Raw genomic sequence first — 22530 nt, 5'->3', positions numbered from 1 at the left:
CCTGTTCTCCAGACAAACTCTGGGCCCCACATGTCTCACTGTTCTCAATCGCAGTGTGACCCATGTCACTGCATTTCCTCTAGCGTCTGTTGAAGCAGCCAACGAGTTGCCGGATTCCTGTGTCAGAGGACTCCCACTCAGATCCTGATGAATTTAAACTGAGCTGATACCACACCTCCGCTGGAGGGCAACTTTTCCTCTGTGGAATTGGAGTTTCTTCTCTGGAAACAAAAGTCAGCCTTGAGATCTTCATTGTCTGCTCCTATTTTCAAAATTATGCACATTATGTTACTGGCATCCACAGGACTGCACTTTGTTTATTTTATCCATTCTTCCATAAAGACAAAAAGTAGAATTTCTATTGCTTGGATTAGTCTGCAGCTTTTTGCTGGTATATTCAGTTATATATATTCATATATTTTACATTGCTTGCATGTCTTCTGAAAGCTGAAGTTACATGAACGGTGATGTATGACAACATGATGTTTATGACCACTGCCTTTTCCCTGAATCACTCATGAGTTTCCTTGAGGCGTTTCCTTGCCTAGCTGACCTTTATACAGGAGATATTTGGACTTGTCAGAGAACAACTTCAAATGAATAATGGTCCAATTCCATTTAGCTGCTTCATTTTCAGAAACGTTGTGTGTGAAATTTCAACTTGTTAAAGTAAAAGCACAGGTGCAAATGTATTTTAGGGAGCCACTGATTCGGTGGGACGTTTAGGGGGAACGGCGAGACTGTTAACGTTAACGACCCAGACTATGACAAGACAAAATGACTGCCGAGAAAAAGGCCTGTTATTTTTGTGGTCAGGAGACTGGTTAATCTTCCCAGCATCTATGAGTCTGTTGGCTCTTGTGTTTACATATTTGATGATGATAATCTAGACTGAAAGGTCACACTGAATAAAGATGAAATAAATCAGCAGTGAGTGAAGCAGTCTGTGGGTGTTTGGCAGCTCTGTGTTTTGACTATTGCTTATTCAGTGTCTAGCCATAGTGGCTGGCAGTTTCACTACAATAGAGCTGGAACTGTTAATGTTAAGGAACGAGTTTTTCATATTTCCGTCACGTGCATTCCCGTTGAATAAACCCTGGTGGCCAACATAAAAGAGTCTCTAATGCTAAACAATTTAATTTTTGATGCCAGTGTGCCCAAAAAGTGGAACAGCTGTAGGCTAGATGTTTGCTCCAAGACCGATCAATGCAGATTAAAAAATAACAATAAAATGAAAATATTCCCTATCCACAGGCTGAACAAAGATACACGTTTCAATGGTAACATCCCTGCAACAAACCAAACAAAAGAAAACAAAAATTGCACATTAAAAGATCTTAGGAATTTATTTAAAAGGATTAAGGGATACAGTTATCATTACATCATAATATAACACTGTTAAATATCTGAGCAGAACTCGGCAAGAATTAATGAGGAAATGTCATAATTCACTTGGGAGTCTGTTAGGAAGAAAAAGAATCTCCTCATTGACACAAGGATTAAAATGGAGAGACAAGATTTAGCTTTGGCAACCTTTCCTGTAGCACTCACTAACTCAATAGCCTCATATGGTGAAAAATTGTAAAGCACAGACCCGAGGCATGGAAAGTAACAGAGACAGAGTGATTCAGTGAAAGTGAATGGCTCTAACCATCACTCAAGGGGGGAGAGCCTTAGAGAGAGAGAAAGAAAAAAAGCAGGGAAAGGACGGAAAGAGGGGGAAATGACTGGCGACTGTGTGGGAAGAGAGACAGAGAGCAAGAGAGAGCGAGAGAGAGGGGAGGGGCTTAAAAAGTATGAACTTGTGTATGATTTAGCTGCAGGAAGCATTAAGAAGGGAGAAGACTGCAAACAGGACGTGGTAATGCCCACGCTTTTTTTTTTGGCTTTAATGAGGACAAGTTACTCCAAGACTTATCAGAGGGTGATTTTTTTGCCTCCACACTTGGTCACACTTTTTCTAGTGCGCTTCTTCAGTCCCGAGAGTTAATAAAATCCGGTCCTGGAACCCGTGGTGTTTTTCCTCTTTCTGCTGTGCGTAATTTGTATCCAGGATCGATCGGGAAAAAAAGGCGACAGAGCAACAACACGAGGACGAGAAGTCAAGACATATAGAAAAGTAATTGGTGGAAAATGAAAGGCGTCTTGGATTTCTGCTTGATTTTCCTCACGCTGCACATTCCCGGCGTGGTGTCCTTGTCCACACGTAAGTTGCACACAGATGTCCATCGATGCGCAAAGTTACGATAGTGCTGGGGAAGGCTTTGGGGGGTTTGGCTATATATGTTTGTTATGTTTTATTTTATTTTATTCTAATTTTTAATTTTATTTTTTAATTTAATATTCATGTAGTTTTCGGAAGAAATCAATGCAAACCAAGTGTCACCCAAATATCCCAATGTAAACACCAGCACCATGTGACAGTGTAAGTCCTGCTCCGGTATGTTTGATTCTGGCGATAAATATGTTGTAAAAATAGACTTTTGCTGCTACTACAGTAAAACGTTTTAGAAATGTATTAGGCAAGTTAATATTGGATTATTACGCTGTAGTAATACGATTTTGAAGGGGGAAATGCAGTTTTTTTTTTGCACAACAGTGTTTTAGTGATACCACGTGGGACACAATTACTTAAGAAGAAATATTAGTCATTGGAAAAAACACACAGAAGGATAAATCTAATAAATATTATGCTCATATCAAGTAGAGTAAAAATAGTTGACCACAAATAGTTTCCATACAAGAAATATTGTATGAACCCCATATAAGAACATGCAGGAATTGCAGGGGTCTTTTTTTTTTTTTAATAATACTGTTTTACAATGTGTTTCCAATCTAAAATAACACCAATTCCACGGATTCTTTCCTAAGTTGCCTTACATAACAGCAGATCACTTCCTTGGGACACACACTGGATCCACTTTGCTGGCTTTCTGGATACATTTAAAAAAACGAAAAAAGAAAACGGCCACTTTGTCCACTTGACAGCTCATGTTATAGATGGGCTCCTGCTGTAGTAAACTGGTCGTTTCCCTGCAGAGAGAACTCATCTCCCATGAGGCTGATTTTCAACAAGTCAGGCCATAACTCGTTAAACACATGGAGAGCATGGGGGCTTTACGAACCGCATCAACACAATGACATCATCTGCTGGGGTTGTGGAGAATGTTAACCACCAGCTTAATGCACAATAATCTAAATAAATCAAAGTTATGTCCATTTCACTCTTTAAGTGGTTGGATTAGTTTTTATGGCGAGCTTGCTGGCAAACAGCAGCTCCACTGTGAGGATCTCCTGCTATTCATCCTGTTTCAAAGGCACTAATAAAAGAAACTACAGTTTTAAGGGCTTAAAGGAGACAATGGGCCCTGATCATAAGCCACCCTGCTGTTTATTATACGACATAATCGGTCATTACCATGTTATTCATTGTAATAATGGACTTTGCTTCCCTTTCACTGACTATGCTGCGGTTTACGAATGCCACCATAGTAAAACAGTTTAAATGTGGATTTTTTTTGCACTAACATATAATTAGTTTTCATTGCAGCTCATAAACTTTTACATTTTTTGTTTTCTGTGAACAAACAACGAGACGTTTATGTAGGATATTATCGTATTTTTTTAAAACTTTTTTTTAAAAACAAAACAGACTTTTAATCAGAAACAAACTTATTCTATCCTATATTTTCCTTTTGTGCGCCCTATTTAAACTAAGATAAGCTAATTTAATCTCTCTCGATAAGACCATCAGTTAAATAACTCAAATGTAAACCTGTAAAAAAACAAAAAACTCAAGAGAAACAAATAACATCCGTTGCTGTTTCCTCGGTCTCTTTACCAACGACGTTGCATGGCTCATTGTCACTAAATGTTGCGTGACTTCTTTCACTTGGCTTGTCCAAGCGGCCCCTCAAAAAGTTCCACATGTACTTCTATTAAGCAGACAGAGAAAAGTATTGGCTGCCTTTCAAGCGTTGCATGAATGAGTGAGAGGAGCTTTTTAATACAAAGAGGAGGTGGCATGTACCTTTGAAGACTGACAGCCTCAATACCGCTTAAGTCCACTGGAGACCTTTCACTCTCAAACAAAAGTTCAAAACTTTTCCTCGGCTGAACTCGCCCCGTAACTTCATCCATCTCCATCGCAGGCTTAAGCTCGTCTCCTGCCCCAATGAGAGCTGTGTTTCGAGTTGCCTCAACCTCTCCAAACAAATAATATTTTACAAACCATTTCCTCCAGTGAGTGTGTCCAAGAGGCAATAAACAGCAGTAATTTCGTCTAGAACCGCCGTGTTTGAAGGAGTGTTAAAGGGGCTTAGCACCCTGCTCAGGGGCAATGTCCTCAGTGCCTGGAATACATAAACACTGATTGTTATTCAGATGGATCGCAGTTCACTGTATCCGGTGACAAAGACAACCCAGCCTCTGTGCAAGTGTTTGTTTGTGTTCATTTGTGTGTGCATAAATGTGTGCAAGTGTTGTGTCAGAGCTCAAGATGGGGTTACCATATTAATATTGGAGCGGAGTTACAGTTGATTTCGCTTGTTCAAAGGCGACTCCTCCATAAAAGACCCACAACATTGTCTGTAAGCGCAAGGTGGCTGGCAGCTGAATAGATGTGGCCCCGGGCACAGATTTACAGAGGTCTAACAAAGTATTGATGCTCTCAGTCAGTGTTCCTCGCTCATTCCTTCATAAAAGGTTTTCCACAGTTCCGCGCTTTTCAATACGTTGGACTTAGCGTCATTTTTTTCAACTCTCGTCTCCTCTTGTCTCCTCTCTTCTCTTCCATATCCCCATCTTTTTTTGTTCCTTTATCATTTTGTTCACGTGTAGTGAGATCAAAGCTCCACTGTTTGACTTTCAGTTGTCAGATAAGATAAAGAGATAAACAGCTAAACTCTTTCTCTGACCATTTAGCAGCTTCTTTGCTAAAACAACTAAAAATACAAAAACGCAACGAAACTGAACTGCGTCAGTGTTAGCTAATGCAAGTGAGAGAGGGAGGGTTAAGAGATCTAACGAAACTGCATTAGCGCATGTCTGTGCTCTTTCTGTCAGATGTTTTATCGCAAAATAGCGCAAACTCTGCATTGCCCAAATAATTTTACATAGAAGCATTTGCACTACATACTACAGCATGAAGCTCAGCATGCACAAGCATGCACATCTGCTTGATTGTGAGAGATAATCCAATTCAGACATTTCATCCCTTATTAGTTGCAGATTTTTGTCACAGAATCATGAAGCAGATGGTTTAGACAGGACACTGGAAAAAAGAAAAACTTTGGAGGGTTTTTTCTCAGTAAGATTTTAATTATTGCTACTCTAACGTTCTGTTAGGGGTCTAAATGAGGGCAAAACAAAAGTAATCAGCGTCATGCTATGTTGGCTGTGCTTTTTCTATATTAAAACTTATATTTCAGCAGAAGTGGGTCTCGCAACCTTCAACAATTATGGTAAATGGTAAATGTCCTGCATTTGTATAGCGCTTTTCTAGTCCCTAAGGACCCCAAAGCGCTTCACACTACATTCAGTCATTCACCCATTCGCACACACATTCACACACTGGTGATGGCAAGCTACATTGTAGCCACAGCTGCCCTGGGGTGCACTGACAGAGGCGAGGCTATTATATAAAACAAACAGTCCTAAACAGGTACCAAAGCTATAATCTACAACAGGACGAGGTTCCTTAACGGGCAACAAATATGGCACAAATAAGCAGTTATCTTTTGCTCACTGGTAAATTGTTACATAACAGGCTGGCAAACCTGTGAATCCCAAACATTAACTACATTTCTTCACAAATAGCACTAACTAATCAGTGCAATGCCAGTTGTCCCATTAATGCTTTAACATTTGGATTATTTTCATTTGGTGGATTTACAGAAAAACAAGAAAAACTGACTCAGAGTTCATTTTCTTCTGAATTTTCTTCAACAAATTTCAAGTAATGTACAAAAAAAGCCATTTTTTCTCAGTGCGGGAATTTGAAATGTGGCTTCACTGAGGATGGTGTGCAGAAATCAGCCACCACAAGCAGAGGACAAAATCAGATTGGAGCAGGGAGTTGAGCTAGCCAACCATGCAGCAGACAGTGAGCAAACCCACTGTCGCGGTACAGCAAGGGGGCAGCAAACCACCTTCATGACAGTGATGTTTCAAATGTGATGCGCTGGGCAGGGCAGCACTGTTGGAACACAAACTAAGGAATGAGGCTGTGGAATGAGGCTTTGCCCATCGTTTTCCGCTTACACGTAAAATAAGAACAAAAGAATTAATACCTAATTGCCAAAACACAGGGTGATAGTGACATACCAAAAAGAGCTGATCTGACTTTTAGAGGAAAATAGGGCATCACACAACTTACAGCAGCTAAAATGCTGGGCAGCCTGTGTTTACGTCATGGAATATAAGGAAGGCTTAAATTTGACAACTCAGTAGATTTCCACTGCAAACCAGGCACAGCAAACCTTTACAGGTGAATCAGACATAGGACTGGGCTGACTGTGATGTGGTGCCCTGTAGAGTTTACATGCAGTGCTACGTAAGGCGACAACGTGAGTTGGAGGTAGAAGATGTGTGGATGAGGGCTTCATACTGTGGGAAAGCCTTTTGATAATTCCAGCACAAGTACAACTTCATGAGGCCATTTCAGGGGTTTCAAGAATGAAGACATTGGCCCGCAGCTACATGTGGTGGCCAAACATGAATGCATATGCTGAGACAGGCATGCAAAATCAACCAAGCTACAACCATGGGAGTGTCTAACTCCACCATTGATGAGATTCCATATGGATTTGTGTGTGCCTCAGTGGTCTCACTGTTCACAATAAGTTGATTCACGCTCAGCCATTGCATTCCATAAATACTGAAACTTATCTTTGCTACTCTTGAACTCCTGTGCTCATGAGCTCAGGGAGCACAGAGTGTAAAACCCTGCACAGGCATGGCATCAAGCATATATTGATGGTGGCACTGTGTAGCATTCTGTTAGGGGTTTCAGTGAGGGGGGAAAAGGCTTGTAGGGTGTACAGTGTGGCTTTGTAGTAAGAGGCTCAGGAAGCTGTTGGAGTGGAGCTGTGAAATAAAATTGCCAGGGATTCTGCTAACATGCCTGGCAGCCCCTCATATCCACATTGCAGCAGGACCAGTTTAGCTGTCGATGGAGTCTGACGAGTCAGAACCCATCTGTGGGTGAGGGACTTTATGCTGGAAACAGATTCCGAGTAAAAGAACCAGAGCAGTGTCTCAAGATGATAAAAACACGTTGACTAATATGTTAGGACATGTCCATGTTATGACCAGAAACAGCATGCCTTCAGCTTACAAGATAAGCACTGCCCTGCTAACAAAGCTCCACTAGAGCCAAGAAACACTAAACCTGAGAGCACGGTGCAGGACTGAGTGGTTCTGGAAAGCAGGGAACAGGAATTTGAAATAGAGCAACATTATCCAGCTGGAGGTGGTGAAAAGCACCAGAGCATTATCAGAAAGTTGAGGGGCCGAGAGCGAAGTCACTAGGCTCCAAAAATGAAAGGGAAGTAGGGCACAATTCTGAAACTGTTAATAAAGGTTCCAGCAGATAATTGGATATTTTGTCTTCAGCTACACTTTAGTACATCTGAAGTGCCCCTTGAACACAGGCAGTAACTTTTTCAAATATTAGCCTAAACTTTAAAACCATTCGAAAGACATACTCCCTCTAATATCCATGTCCTCCCACCCTCCTCCAGATGTAGCAATCATCTACCCTCAGGACCCTGTACTTCGCATTGGGTCTAACCTGACAGCCAGCTGCTGGGTCCACCCCGAACTTGGCGTCCACGCCAGCTCGCTTTTCTGGACACTGAATGGTCAACAGCTGCCCAGCTCCTTCTACAGAGTGCTTAGCGCGACTAACCTCAGTGTGACGCTGGCAGGACTCAATGCCTCCAAGCAAACATCTGGTGACAACCTTGTCTGTCACAATCACAAGGGACACATACTGGCTGGCTCCTGTCTCTATGTTGGCAGTAAGTTGAAGTATAAAATGTATAACTTTAAAATAATCTTATTCCTCTGACGATTCTCTGCATCTGCTTCTCTGCTTCGCTACGAGGAAATGTTACATAAATGTATAAGTGCAGGCGAGGACTTAGAGGAGCAATACACCAAAGAGATGAATGGAATGAAAAGGAAATGGGAGTAAAAGGAAACAGCAACCAGGTAGTGGGCAGATTTTTAAGTGTCCCTGCACATTTGTAGCTGTATTTTATGTTTAGTGTTCCTGCCTTCAGGCCCAGCGAGAGGCCTCTATTGCCCGACGCTTTAACCACCTGTGTGGTCCATTACTCGCACTATCACTCATAAAGTATGGGCCTGACATTTTACACACGCACAAACACACATGTCTGTACTTCTACAGTTTTGAGACGTACTGTTTTTCTTTTTTTTATTGGTACAGTAAACTTCATAGAACTTACTGATTTGGGGCTTATGACAACTCTAATATGGCGTATTCCTGTTTGCTCTGAAACAGTATGAGACTATGAAAAATGTGCTTATTTTTGTAGCCAGAATACAAGTAGACATATAAGGACTTGAATAGTGACAGTTAAATAGCAATAATCTCACTAACAGGGTGGCAAGACTTAGTAATGCCATCCATGTTATTATGGCAGGGAACTGGCAGGTGTGGGTCCTGGAAAAAAACATACGCTCATTGGCCACTTTGCTAGGTATACCCATTTATCTAATCAGCCAATCATATGGCAGCAACTCATTAGGCATGCAGACATGGTCAGCACAACTTGCTGAGAAGAAGGTGACTTTAAATGTGACGTGGCTGTTGGTTGCAGAGCATTTTAAAATTACTAATCTACTGGGACACAAGCTTCTCTAGGTTTACAGAGAATGGTCTGAAAAAGAGAAATGAATGGCATTTCTCTGGGTGAAAAAGCCTTGTTGATGTCAAATGTCAGAGGAGAATGGCCAGACTGTAACAATGTAACTCAAATAACAACTTATTGCAGCGAGGTATGAAAAAGAGCATCTTGGATCGCACAGCATGTTCAACATTAAAGCAGATGGGCTACAGCGGCAAAAGACCGCACCAGGCGCCACTTTTGTCAGCTAAGAACAGAAAACTGAACCAACAATTCACACGGCTCACTAAAATTGGACATAAACAACTGGAAAAATGTTGTCTGGTCTGATGAGTTTCTGCTGCAAGATTCACATGGTAGGTTCAGAACATCAAAGCATGGATCCGTCCTGCTTTGTATCAGTGGTTCAGTCTGCTGGCAGTGGTGGTGTAATTGTGTGGGGGATATTTTCTTAGAATACTCCGGATCCCAAAGCACCAAACGAGGATCGTTTAAACATCACAGCCCCCGCCGAGTGTAGTTGCTGACCACCGTCCTCTGATGATGGATGTTCTCAGCAGGATAACATACCATGTCACAAAGCTCAAATAATCTCTCTAAATAATGTACTTCAATGACCTCCACAGTCACTAAATCTAAACCCAATAGATCACTTCTGGGATGTAAAGAAACAGGAGATTCACATCGGGGATGTGCAGCAACTGGGTGAAGCTCTCGTGTCCACAGGGGCTAAAACTGGGGAATGTTTCCAGCACTTTGTTGAATCTGTGCCATGAAGCATTACGACAGTTCTGAAGGTAAAAGGGGGCCTAGCCAGTACTAGCAAAGTGTACCTAATAAAGTGTCCAGTGAGTATAGCCTGTGTACTTTATGTTTGGATTTAGAAACATAGTGAGAGATAAGTGAAGAAACCAAATTATATAAATCACTTAACTTGGTGTTGATAATAATGTTCTACATCATTTAAGTCTTTAAAATGCGATCTGTGTTCATTACCTTTTGTATTCTTTGGTCTTTTTTCATTACAGTAAGTTTAAAGAGCTTTTACTACTATTATTACCCGTGATGAGAATGCTTACTAGAACTGCAAGAACACAAAACCATAAACACGCTCTCTCTAACACACACACAGAAAGATGCAATCAACAAGATCTTCATCTCTGTGTGACACTAGACCTGAGCACCTTGTGTTCTGAGAGATGAACATGCACATACACACACCAGTTACAAAACCCCCAAAACAACAGCTATTTCAGAGGAATATCACTTTGTACCCTCACTCATCATTTCTCCTTTGCCATGTTTTTTCTCCTCTCTTTTCTCTTCACAAATTTCCCCCACCCTCTGTCTTCGTCCTACTCTCTGTCCATCTTCACCCCATTGTCTCCCAGTGCCTCCAGTGAAGCCAATCAATCTGACCTGTTGGTCCAGGAACACCAAAGACCTGACTTGTAGCTGGGCCCCGGGGGGAAAAGGAGAGACTAATATCAGCACGCAGTACAAGCTCAAGTATAAACTCAGGTATGCACACACGCACTGCAGCTTAACTTTTACAAGTGACTCAATTCACTGTTTTTTAAATGATCTAAATCAATTACACTACTATCTACACATTACCTACACACACACAGCTTTGCACGAGAATGCAAACATCTGAATCATTCGGACTGCAAATTAAGCACACTTTATCCTGCCAGCTCCCTAATACACAGTTTGTGTAGTATCCAAATGAACCCATGTGAGAACAGTTAGCTGGTGGCTATCATGTGTCACTCTAGAAAGCCGACACCCATTTTCCTAAACCAAAGGGAGTAGTTCCATTAGTAAGAACACATCTGTGACAGATAATCTCTGCTTGTGTGCTATATGTGAGAATGTTCAGCTTTGGACAAGCAGATAGTTACTGTTCATTACATCACTGTTCTAAACGTTGTAATCAGATTGCAGTTACTAATCAGACAGTTTTGTCTTGACTTGACCAACATAGTTACTTTGGTTTGCACGATTCGTGGATAGAAAAAATCAATGATCTAAGGGGCAATGATCAACTAAGGGACAAGAAAGAGCAAAACTACTTCATGGAAAAACAGGAATCCACCACTGCAAACCCACCATCAAACCTCTAAGCCTCAGAGCAACAACAGCAACACCCCAAACCAGAGTTATGCTCACAGAGTGTGAATGAGACAACCTGAACAAGACAGCCAAAGCTTCACTTTTCACACAAAGCAAAAGCAGAAAAGGAATAACTTTCACAGCAATAGATTCTTCCAACATTGTCCGAGAAACCTAAACCATTTTTTAAAAAAGTCTTTCAGTAGTTGTACAGTTGGTCTTATAGTGGACCTATCAACGCCATGCTGGGAAAAAAAGAAAGCCTTTCACCCAGAAAGTTGATTCTTTTCATCTGGATGCAGCATTTTCACTCATCCAAGTGATTTCTTTAGTCTTAGAGACTGAAGAATTCACTTGGATGAGTGATGAAAGCTTTATCCCACTAAAAACATTGCATCCAGAGGAACACAATCAACTCTCTGGGATTTCCTTAACTGGATTGTTAAGCAAGCATCGAGACCTTTCATGCTTACTTACTACTATTGTGCTATGACTGTCCAGTTGGCACAGAGGGCTTTTGGCCAGTTAGTAACATTTCTCAGTAGCCTAACTTAATGGATGAAGTGAAAAACAAAATAAAACATGAAAATGCAGCCAAGGTTTTAAACGAGTAAGCCCACCGCAAATGTTTTCAGTTAAAATCAGTATATTTCATAAGATTGTTTTGGGTTTTTTTTTACAATACTGACATTCCTTAGAAAATCCCATGAAAGAAGTCTAAGTAGAGGTGGAAACAAATCCAAATACCACTGGATTTATTTTCAAGAACAATAACACACATGATACCCAGAGTGAACGCTGTTCAATAATAGTAGTGTCATGAGACGTTGGTTCAGTGTGGAAGCAAAACATTTAAAAATGATTTTCATATGGGGTATAAGCGCTATAAAATATATAGATTTTAAATAAAAATAATAAGAAGAATCAACCGTTTTAAAACACCAAAAGGAAAATAAGTCTATATGCTGCACCTACAGATAGTTTGTATTCAATTTCAATTGGTATAAAGATTTGAGAGAAATGCTAGAGCTGGATAAATTAGCAACTTGTACCACGTCATGGAATAAATTGTGTTTTAGAAGGATCATTATTGAATGCTGTGTGGAGTTCAGTATTTTTTGTTTTTCTTTCAGATGGTATGGGACAGAGAAAGAGTGTGCAGATTACACTCATACACAGCCGTACTCCTGCAGCATCACCCAGGACCTGCACCTCTTCACACCTTACGAGATCTGGGTGGAGGCCTCAAACCAGCTAGGCTGGGCTACCTCTGATGTCATCACCCTTGACATCCTAGACGTGGGTGAGTGTGAGAAGAAGTTCGCTTTGACCCTTGTGCTTCATCTGCTGCTCTGAGAGCCTTGATCTCAGTGTCGATGAGGCCTCTGGCTGTAATCTAGGATGATTTGCAGCAACCTTTCAGGCTTGTTAGCCTTCAGAAGGAAAAAATGTCTACCTGATCTTTCATCCAATCTGCCGGAGGTTCAACCACTGAGTGAATTTCCTTGTGCTAATTCACTATTTGAACATTCACAGCAAAACCAAGATTAAACATGAGAAAATAACTGATTCAAAACATTAAAGATGAAACACTGTAATTTTTACAAATAGAACAAGACCAACAGCAAACTTTGAGAAAACACTGTACCTGACGCAGGACGCCATGATGTTTTCTAACAAAATTAGCCAATTCTAGTACCGCCAATTTGTCCAGTCCAGGCTAGTTTAACACTCCCACAGTTATGGAAATACAGCCTTTATCTTTCTTACTGAGAGTGACAAGAAACTATCTAGACCACCTTCTTTGCTGTGCAGCTAGCTTCCCTTGTCATTAAGAATGCTAAATCTAAAACATACCTTCAAGTGCCACTAAAATGCATCGCATTTGTTTAAAACATAGTGTAACGACACCAATTTGTGGTTTTACAGGAGGTTATTTGCCAAAACTTTTCTTAGCCAGCAGCAGTTACTTCAAGTCTGCACAAAGCCAGGATACCTAATGAATTTGTCTGTTTCTAGTCTTATCTTAAACTAAGCTGAAAGTCTCAGTTGTTTCATACTGATTTGAGGAATATGAGAGTGCTTTCTAATCCAACAGGAAGGTAAAAAAGATGTAAAAAAATAAAATGCTGTATTTTTCGTAAAGAGCGATTTTCACTCTAATTTGTTACCATTATGTCAAATTTCTTTGCCACATTTTATTAAGGCATTTCTTAAAGTGTAAATATCATATACAGTATTCTATACTCGGTTCAGCTCTATACAATATACACACTACATAGTATAGATTAGAAGATACTATCAGATGGTTTTGGAGGGGTGGGGGGATTTTTAAATAACGTTAAAGCTCCTCAGTGAGACTAAGCCGCTGATTCCTTGCCAGGTTCATCATCTCAAGACTCCTTTTCGATTTATCTTGTGGCCCCCAAGTCAGTACCTGTGATTGAAACAACTTTTATTTCCACCGACAGGTCATTGGCTTGACTTCTGTGAATTCTGCCTTTTAAAGAAAGTTGTTCACAAGCACTGATCCGGCTTCTCGCTGATAGAAACTGAGAGGCAATTCCTTTTAAAGCTTTGTTATGCCTAGCTTAGTGCGGTTTAAGCCAACGGAGCATACATCATTATCCTCAACACTCACTCACACATACAGACACACATGCACACATTTAGTCACATGCATGCTGACACCTGGATAGGCAAAGTTGTGTGATGACTGGAAACGCCCTCCCTTTTGATGAGCTTGTTTTCTTTTTACTCATGCTCACTGGACACACACACATACACAAATGTGAAAAAACACACATGCACACCACCTTATAACCCCCTTTTATCTAGTCTAGGAATGTTCCTGGCTGATCCTTGGGACTAATCCTGTTTCTGAGGCGGCCGTAGATGCCCGAGGCTTGAAAAGTTTGGGCTTTGAGGCTTTATGACATGGGCCGGAAATAATACAACCTGATTAGCTAAGAACTCTTCACCTGGTTTACTCCTGACATGTTCCTGACAATATACTGGAAGAAGCCCATATGGAGTTTCGAAGGTGAACACGTCATTGGCAAGGAAACAAGTGTCCATCAAGTTGTAATCCCTTTCTTCTTCCTAATGTATGCATGCACGCACCTGTTTACACACCCTGAGGGCTGGGCAGGTCCTGGTAACAGTATAGAGACAGAGGCAGAGAGAGTGGGAGGTTTCTGCACTGGCCTCCCTTTTTTATTCAAGTAGTTACCACAACAGCAGCAGCGTGTCATGAAACACAGCAACCAACCACACCTGCATCGGGGTGCCGTGACTCACTGGAGTATATGGTCATGTCTGATCAGCTATGAAGGCGAGGCGGAAACACCTACAGTTTCCCTTGCATTTCTTACTCACAGGGAATCCTCTGAACAGAGAGGCTAGAGGAAACTTGCATCGCTGACTCTGAAATGATGACGTGTTGAGGAAAGGCATATGTTAACGATGATTCATCCGTAATCTGTCACGTCTCATTGACTTTTACTGCCAAATGCATATAATGCTCAGGGTGACACATTTGCTGTTGACTGAGAACAATACCATTACCATATATATATATATATATATATATATATATATATATATATATAAGCATTTTCTTCTAACAATTTGACACTTTTCTATCATTCTGTTATTGCCCCAGTGTGTTTTATCTGTTAATACTGGAACATTTGTCTTTCTTTTTTAAATAGATGTTAAAAAGAGTTTTTCAATTAACAATAGTTTACTGTCATAACTTTAAATTATGCTCAATGCTAGCATCTTGAACAAAGATGCTGTATTATATATATTCACATATTCAATATATATTCTGTTATTTTAAAGCCTCGAGTCCTGCGAGCCCTGTTTTTTGCCACATGCCTAACAATCACAGTGTGAGGAAACAGGAACACTCTTTTCTAGAAGTTTAACACGGGACAAAGAAATTGTCTCTGTTGATTTTTAAGTTGTTACCTTTATTGAGTAAATCAAAAGGAAATGACTTAGTGGATAGAAGAACACGATTCAAAAGAAAGAAAATGATCTCCTTGGTCCTTATTATTATGTAACTGGAAAAAAGAAATCTCACATTTCAAGAAAATGACACAAAAACCCATGTCGAATGTTGGTTTTGCATTGTGAAAGAGATACATTTGTTATCAACCGTGGCATAAAATCAATTATTTCAGTTAAAACACTGCAACAAATTGGTGTAAAATTACAGCAATGTACCGTTTTTTGGTGAATGCGGACGAATACTGTAACTTCTGATGCCTTTGAGGAAAAGAAGTTAAGAGCAAGCTACTGCACATAATGAAATATTTTTCTTTGGCAAGCGCAAGAACTTATGGGAATATAAATGTTTACATTCAAATCATTATTTTACACATGTTCTCGTGTTTATTTCCGTTGTGCTGCAATTAGTCTGACTGCTGTGGATGTTCTGTGTGGTTTCATGGTTTGGTCAAGACCCCTATAGTTGCATATAGCCTGCGTGCATCTTCAGTGTCTTGAATACGCCTATAAACCGTTCTTATAGTTGTGGACATATGAGCCAGAAGAAAAATGATATATGGAAAAAAGCACTGGGCCATCTTTGCATGCAGGTATTTTCAGTCCCTTTGCCAAAGGTGGATAAAATCAAGTGCCCAGGACTTGTGTCCGTAGCACATGCAGTTACATTTACAGTGTAATGATAGCCAGAAAGCAGTGAAGCTTATATGAAATACAGGTTTAAAAATATTATATACAGTAAGAAACTGTTGTTGCAGAGTACAGAAGGTAGACTTTAACAGTAAAGTTTCCTGTACAAAAGGAAGTATTTTTTACAGTGTACTTTAACAAAACCTATGTTTCCATCTGCAGATGTCATTGGCTATAATTGCATTGAGCCCTATGTGTGTCCAATAAAGTATTAGTAATCTTATTTTACTCTTAGGTTTACTGTATAATCTCTCTCAAGAAAAAAGCCTCTTGTGTCAACTCCCATTTTTTCCTGCACTGAATCTTTCCCATCTTCTTCTTCTTCCCTCTGATCAGCTTGTTTATTTACTAGCTATTCAATGATGGCATTCTGAAAAAAAGGAGCTGAAGTAGATACTGAAATGATCTCAAAAGCCCCAAAACGAGAAAAGTTAATATAATGCTCAGTCACCACATGTTTGTTTGCTGAAAAGATAATTGTTGTCAGATGAACATGCCTCTTCCAGCTCACACAGGTCAACTCTGCAAAACTAAAAGGCGCCTAGAGACCTCAAACCTCCGGCAACACTGAGCAATCTTTCAATGTGTTGTTACACATAAAGACATCACTCCTACTGCTTAAAATTGAAATTGAATGGATTGCTTGGTCGTGTAAACATAAGGAAGTAGAGAAAAGGCCCTAAGCAAAGAGTTTTGTTGTTGTAATACGCTTTGTTTTACTAGAAAAAATGCTTGTGACATTAATGTTTTAATTCAGATTAGTGGTTCAAATCAACCTCTAGTCAGCCACAGCATCTGTTAGAGTTATTTGATAAAATTCAAGGCAGTATTTGCCTCTCTCGCAGAGCAGACTATTTCCTATCTTGATTTCTTTATAACACATACATTAGTAATACAGGCAACAGCTTACAGCAGGGAATCAAATGTATGAGTCGGGTAATCTCTCATGAACAGCTATTAACTGTTGGTTAAGACATAAAAAGATGGAACCATTACATCCACGCGTTCTGTTTCTGTCTTCCTGCACTTTCTGTATGTTTGCCACTATCAAAGTAACGGATAAACATCATGTGGCATGCCACTGATCAGATGTTTTGTGTGCAGATGTTGAAGCAGTTTCCACCTGCACTACAGGACCTAAATATATTCACTATGTTTTTCATTATCAGTTCTGCATGTGATGCTTAATGTCCTGATGCCATTCCTCCTTCTCCAGTGACCACAGACCCTCCATCGGGTGTGACCGTCAGTCGCGTCGGGCAGTTGGAGGACCAGCTGAGCGTTCGCTGGGAGGCCCCGCCTGCTCTCAAAGACTTCCTGTTTCAGGCCAAATACCAAATCCGCTACAGGCTGGAGGACAGCCAAGACTGGAAGGTAGAGGACAAGAATCCATAGCTATAAGGATGCAAATCTGTTCTCTTTGTCTCTTTCTGTATAACAGCAGCACTGTCCCAGCTGTTTCTCATCCTTGTGCTGTAATCACCTCTGATGTAGCCTGATTGAGGCCTCCTCTGCCAGATGAGTTAATAGTTGGGCTGGTCAAAAATTTTCATTAGTCATAAATCTAGAAGCTACAGCCCAAAGCCACTGTATGTGTAACTCCGCACGAGCCTTTAATGAATGAAAAACACAGTGTAAAACCTTAAGACGCACAGATGGTGCTTCCCAGAAATCATTTTCCTCTGGGTAAGAGTGAAGATTCTCCTGTAATTAAGGGGGAATTACACCGATGTAATATAAGCAAGTCTTGACTCGCAAAGTGGAAAAAGAAAAGGCGGGGAGTGGAGCAAGGCGGAGGAGGGATGATATGATTTTGAAGGAGGAGAGCTGGAGACTCGACACAGAGTGGTTTTAAAGGGTCGATGGTGAAAACAAAGCACCATTTCCCTCTGAACCAGCCCTAATCATGAGGTCATGCTGAGGAATGGAGGGATACATCTCAGCTGTTAATGTCTTCAATATGTCTGTAAGACGCTCAGCTGTAACTTCTGCCTGTTTGGCTCCCCCACATCACATCATTAGACTTTTGATGCCAGTAATTTCCATGTTCTGTTTTTTGTTTGAGTCCTTTTTAACAAGTGTTTATAGACTGATGCCAGAGAGAAAGTGAGGATTATTAGACAAGATTATTAATTGCAGCATGTGTGCCTTTCTTCTTCTCTATTTGCCTGTCTTCAGTTATGCTGTTTGCATGAGTACCTGTAAGCGCTGCTGTGTGTGTGTCCCAGCATATCCAGCTCTGTAATAAATAATAGAGAACAGATTTTACCCAGCAGGCACGGTTACATTAAAATAGTTTCATAAACATGCTGATCAGCAGCCACCAAACAATGTGAGGTTCATGCATGTTTGGGTCTGTACATGGTTTGCGGTTGTGTTTTCTGCATCTTGACTTGGTCCTGTGTTTTCGTTTTTGCCCATTGGTATTTAATACTGTGGTCAGACCTCCAGCGCTCAGCGCTTTTGTGTTTGTGTCTTTGATTTGTCATGTAGGTGATGGAGGATGTTGGGAATCAGACCTCTTGTAGACTGGCTGGACTGAGACCTGGAACGGTATATTTCGTCCAGGTACGTTGGATATGTCTCGATGTGTAATGATTAAGTACTTCAGAGTAGCTTTCAGCCTTTCTAATGATGTATTTTCTCCAGGTTCGATGTAATCCCGTGGGCATTTACGGTTCTCGCAAGGCTGGCATCTGGAGTGAGTGGAGCCACCCGACTGCTGCTTCCACACCCCACAGTGGTGAGCACACACTCGTACACAGTCAGAAGGGCACTCAGAAGTCATTTTTTGTCCATTATTGAGGTTTTTAAGAGCATTTTAAGGCATCATAGGGTGCATATCCCACAGATCGCTCCTGCTGTTGAAAACTGGCAGCCTCAATGTCTCAGTGGTACTGTTTTATACACTTCTTGGTCAGTCTTCCAGGTTGTTTTTTATAGCACTGGCAGTTTTACTTATGTTAGACAAATCCAGTCAAAGACAATAAAAAATAATAACCTAACCATCAATGTAACATAATGCAATCTTTGGCCAACCTGACATTACAAAATCAAACCAGACTTTGATAATGTTTTACTTGCAATAGGTTGTAAAATAAACAATTTCAGAACCAACAAAAAATTCAAAAAACATTACTCATGTTCACAAAGTAGTGAGCACTTGTGGTTGTTTCTTCCCCAGACATAACTGCTGTGCAAAATGTTATCATAACTGATCGGAATAAAGACCACAACTATGAAAACAAAACCCAGCTCATAAAACCTTGATTTTTTTTTTCCATTTTCTGGAAGGGTTTCTGCAAGGGCAAGCTGAAAAAGCACAAATCAGGGAGGGGGGTTTAATCCTGTCTCCCCTTCTCTCCTCAAAGTCTTTTCAGTCACTCATCTGTCTTTTTTTAAAAGTCTTTGACAGTGAAAAATTGCATTTGCTTGAGTACTGCTCTGCAGATTCTTAACATACTGGAGCATTACTTGCTTATTTCCCTTTGCCATTATAACTACTTTAAACTTTCAGCCCCAAATTTGAGCCAGGTGAAAATTCTGCCTTGGTGTTTTGCATGGCATAAGCCCAGAATATACAGTTAGTCACTAACTGTTAGTGTATAACCTCAAAATTCAAACTGTGCAAACCATTTACCATTTACCATACCAGCACCACAGCTACAATAACAGAATCAGCAGCAGCTCCTAACTTTGCTGCACGCACAGTATGACCTTTCCATGTTTGATGTTTTCTGCATGTGTTTTGATCATTTGAGGTTCAGTTAAGCCCTTTTAAATAAGTCATCTTCTTGAGAAGTTGAATCACTGCTGCTTTTTTGATTTATCCAGGTGCATCCAGTTGAATTCAAATTGATATAAGGAGATGTTAAATAAACTGTATGGCTGATTTCTGACGTCTAGACGGGATAAAGCCAGTATAAAAGTAAAAATTTGGTGAATGAGTCTCATCAGCATCATCGGCTTGAATTCAAATTGTTATCTGCTGCCCTTCATGTAACTTAACACTGACCCTGCGTTACTGTAACTTCATAGCATGAAAACTAACCAGTTTAGCCTCTATTAAACTGTACTGAATTTCTTAACGTAATATTTTTAATGCAAATGTTGAATAACACAAAATCCTGCTTCATTTTGTTTAGAAATAGATTTCACATCATGAAAAAAGAATGAATTAGGACATTAAAAGTATAATACTTGCTGAAAAGTCCTTATCTTCCTCTCCTTGGGAAATACATTAAGCGTCCAAGACACCATGCATGAGATGCTGCACAGAAACACCTGCGCTGACTGAAAAGTTACATCTTTATGCTAGCTCCCCTTCTGCAGTGCTAGCTAGATGCTAAAGTACCGCAGACGCAACATTGACACCTCAGGTGAACATAACACAGGAATTAAAAACTGATTTGAGGGTGAAGTGGGGTGTGGGATCTCGTGTCCACGCTGGCAGCTGAAAGCAATGCCAGACTGCAACACAGACATTTAACTCCCTCGGCATTATGTATCAGCCTAATCTTCAGATTTGATTACTCATTTATTAAAAGTGCCAGAATGCTGTTCCAGATCAATCCCACCCACTTTAATCCCTTACTTTAGGGCAAGCCAACCCTGTGACTGAGGAACTGCTATCCAATGAGTGTAAAGTGTCTCTTGACATCCAAGGGGTTTTTATCCAATGTGCAATGTCCTGATAAGAGTTTATAGTATAGACTCTATACTAAAGTTTTGTCAGATGGTAAATGGACTGGTACTTAATATAGGGCTTTTCGACTCAATTTGAATACTCAAAGCACTTTCTTATTACAAGCTTCATTCACACACACACTCCTTTTCTATGCCTAATACCTTTTTACTGGTTTCTCCTCCCTGCAGAGAGAATGATGTCAGGCTCCTGCGACTCAAAATCCAGCGGAGACTCCAACTCCACCTTGCGCAGGGAGCTGAAGCAGTTCTTCGGCTGGGTGCGGAAACACGCCTACGGTTGTAGCAGCATGTCCATGAAGTTGTATGATCAATGGAGAGTGCTGATGCAGAAATCCCACAAAGTTCGCAACCAGGTAGGTAAGCATCATCATTCCAATCAAATCACAAACATGCACGCGTACACATGCTGCTAACACAAATACATGGAAATCTAAAACTGTTTTATAAACGCTGATTTTTTTTGCAGGTTCTCCAAGGGGATAAATCATAGCACACGCTGTCTTTACGAGCAGAAAACAAATCAAGAAAAGAACTGAGTGAATGTGATTCGTTATTATGTGTGTATATGAGATAAAGAGAGTGTATTCATATATCAGAATTATAAAGACAGTTTGCTCCGGACATTTTTTGTACGGCTACCAGCTGTGGCCACAAGAGGACATCCGAAGAAAAAGTGGGATATTCTTCCTTTATGTAACTTTTTGAGTCAACGCAAGGAAGGTGAACTCATCACAGACATGCTGGTATCACAAGAGGCACCATTTGGACTACCTTCTTCTTTCAAAAATGACACATTTGCATGAATAACCTGGATTATAGTAAAGACTTTTGTATTTGTGTGCAAAAAGGCAAACAGATCAGAAGTATTCAGTTACATTTTGGACTTCTTTTTTTCCCCTGTGGATCCAAAGCACCATCTAGTGGCGGTTCAGCTTCAATGGATACTCCCACCTCAGCCTTCACCGTGGCCCCCATGTAAAAGGCAAAAGTAAATTATCATACAGTATTTCTAATTTCTTCTTTGTTATATAGCTGGATACTATACCAAACTGGTTCACTCAGGATTCTTCTGTTTCTGAGTGTCAGTAAGTGACTGATGACGTGATGGTGTTTGTGTACGGAAGCATTTCTCTGCCTTTTATTTTTGTACTAAATTGTACCAGCATATTTAAAGTATAAAGCTATGTTTTAATTCTTAAATTATGTTTAGTTAGTAAAGACTGTACAATGACTGAAGTTGTTATCACTCTGATGCTGTTCTATAAAATGATGTCAGAAACCCAGGGTTTGGAAAATAGTTGTCTGAGTCGCCAAGCACTGAAAAACACAACTCTGCACCTTATCAGATGACCAAAATGCAAATGGAAATTTAAGTGGATAAAAAACAAAACAAAGCAATAGACATCATATGGATTCTTAATAACATATCATGTTGACTCCACAGTGCATAAGAGGTGAAAATGGAGCTGACCCAAAGTACTTTAAAGCGGAGGCAGATGGACTGACGGGAATACAAAATATTAGCCAAGAGCGGCTCAGTGTCATCTTTGCCTTGTGCGAAGGTCCTAGTTTCTAATCCACTAGCTAGCTCGGGCCCTTGTCTGTTTTTGCATGCTCTCCTAGTGCCTGTATGGCTGCTCTCCAGTTTAGTCTCAGCTTTCTCCCAGAGTCCAAAAGACATACATTTTAGAAGTGGTGAGTCTAAATTTATGCACTGCAGTGCATAAATGTGGGACTTTCTCTATGTGCTCTTTTACAAACCTGCAACCTATTCAGAGTGTACCCTGCCTCCTGCCCTGCTGGTATAGGCTCCAGCCCCCACAGGCCTAGATAGAAAATGGATGGGTGGATTGTATTAGGAAAGTTATACAAAGAAAATCACAATTAAAAAAAATATATAAAAAATATATAATCTGGTGCAAGTAAGAACAAAACCAGACTGAAAAAAACCATTAAAGGTGTTTAATTAATTAAAAATAAATTAAAAGTGGGCATACTGGTCCCTTGTTTATCGCGGGAATTATACGTTCCAAAAATAACCCGCGATAGGTGAAATCCGCGAAGTAGCCAACTTTATTATTATTAATTTTTTTTACAATTATTATAGATGTTTTAAGGCTGTAAAACCCCT

At 40.3% G+C, this 22530-nt stretch overlaps 1 protein-coding gene across 2 annotated transcripts; it reads left to right on the top strand.

The window, feature by feature from the left end:
• The first annotated feature begins 1807 nt into the window (after positions 1 to 1807).
• crlf1a (cytokine receptor-like factor 1a) lies at positions 1808 to 21678 on the top strand. Of its 2 annotated transcripts, none has more exons than XM_085442192.1 (9): positions 1808 to 2206; positions 7743 to 8021; positions 10265 to 10394; positions 12122 to 12291; positions 16909 to 17066; positions 18186 to 18260; positions 18342 to 18435; positions 20568 to 20752; positions 20866 to 21678. In XM_085442192.1, the coding sequence occupies exons 1-9, from the start codon at positions 2134 to 2136 to the stop codon at positions 20887 to 20889; spliced, it is 1188 nt and encodes a 395-aa protein (XP_085298318.1). In that variant the 5' UTR covers positions 1808 to 2133; the 3' UTR covers positions 20890 to 21678. The 2 variants fall into 2 exon arrangements, with proteins under 2 accessions (XP_085298318.1, XP_085298319.1); XM_085442193.1 differs by having other exon boundaries at positions 20568 to 20756.
• Positions 21679 to 22530: the final 852 nt, after the last annotated feature.

Source organism: Copadichromis virginalis, linkage group LG19, assembly GCF_057382275.1.
Source record: "Copadichromis virginalis isolate Kocher_CV1m ecotype Utaka linkage group LG19, C_Virginalis_male_GT1.1, whole genome shotgun sequence".
Taxonomy (NCBI): Eukaryota; Metazoa; Chordata; class Actinopteri; order Cichliformes; family Cichlidae; genus Copadichromis; species Copadichromis virginalis.
The sequence above is the reverse complement of the archived record's forward strand: the minus strand, read 5'-3'. Positions and strand labels throughout refer to the sequence as shown.

Coding starts and splice junctions, on each gene's coding strand:
- crlf1a (XM_085442192.1), top strand. CDS start 2,134: ATGAAAGGCGTCTTGGATTTCTGCTTGATTTTCCTCACGCTGCACATT. Junction 10,395..12,121: donor AAGCTCAAGTATAAACTCAG/GTATGCACACAC, acceptor TTTTTCTTTCAG/ATGGTATGGGACAGAGAAAG. Junction 12,292..16,908: donor CCTTGACATCCTAGACGTGG/GTGAGTGTGAGA, acceptor CTCCTTCTCCAG/TGACCACAGACCCTCCATCG.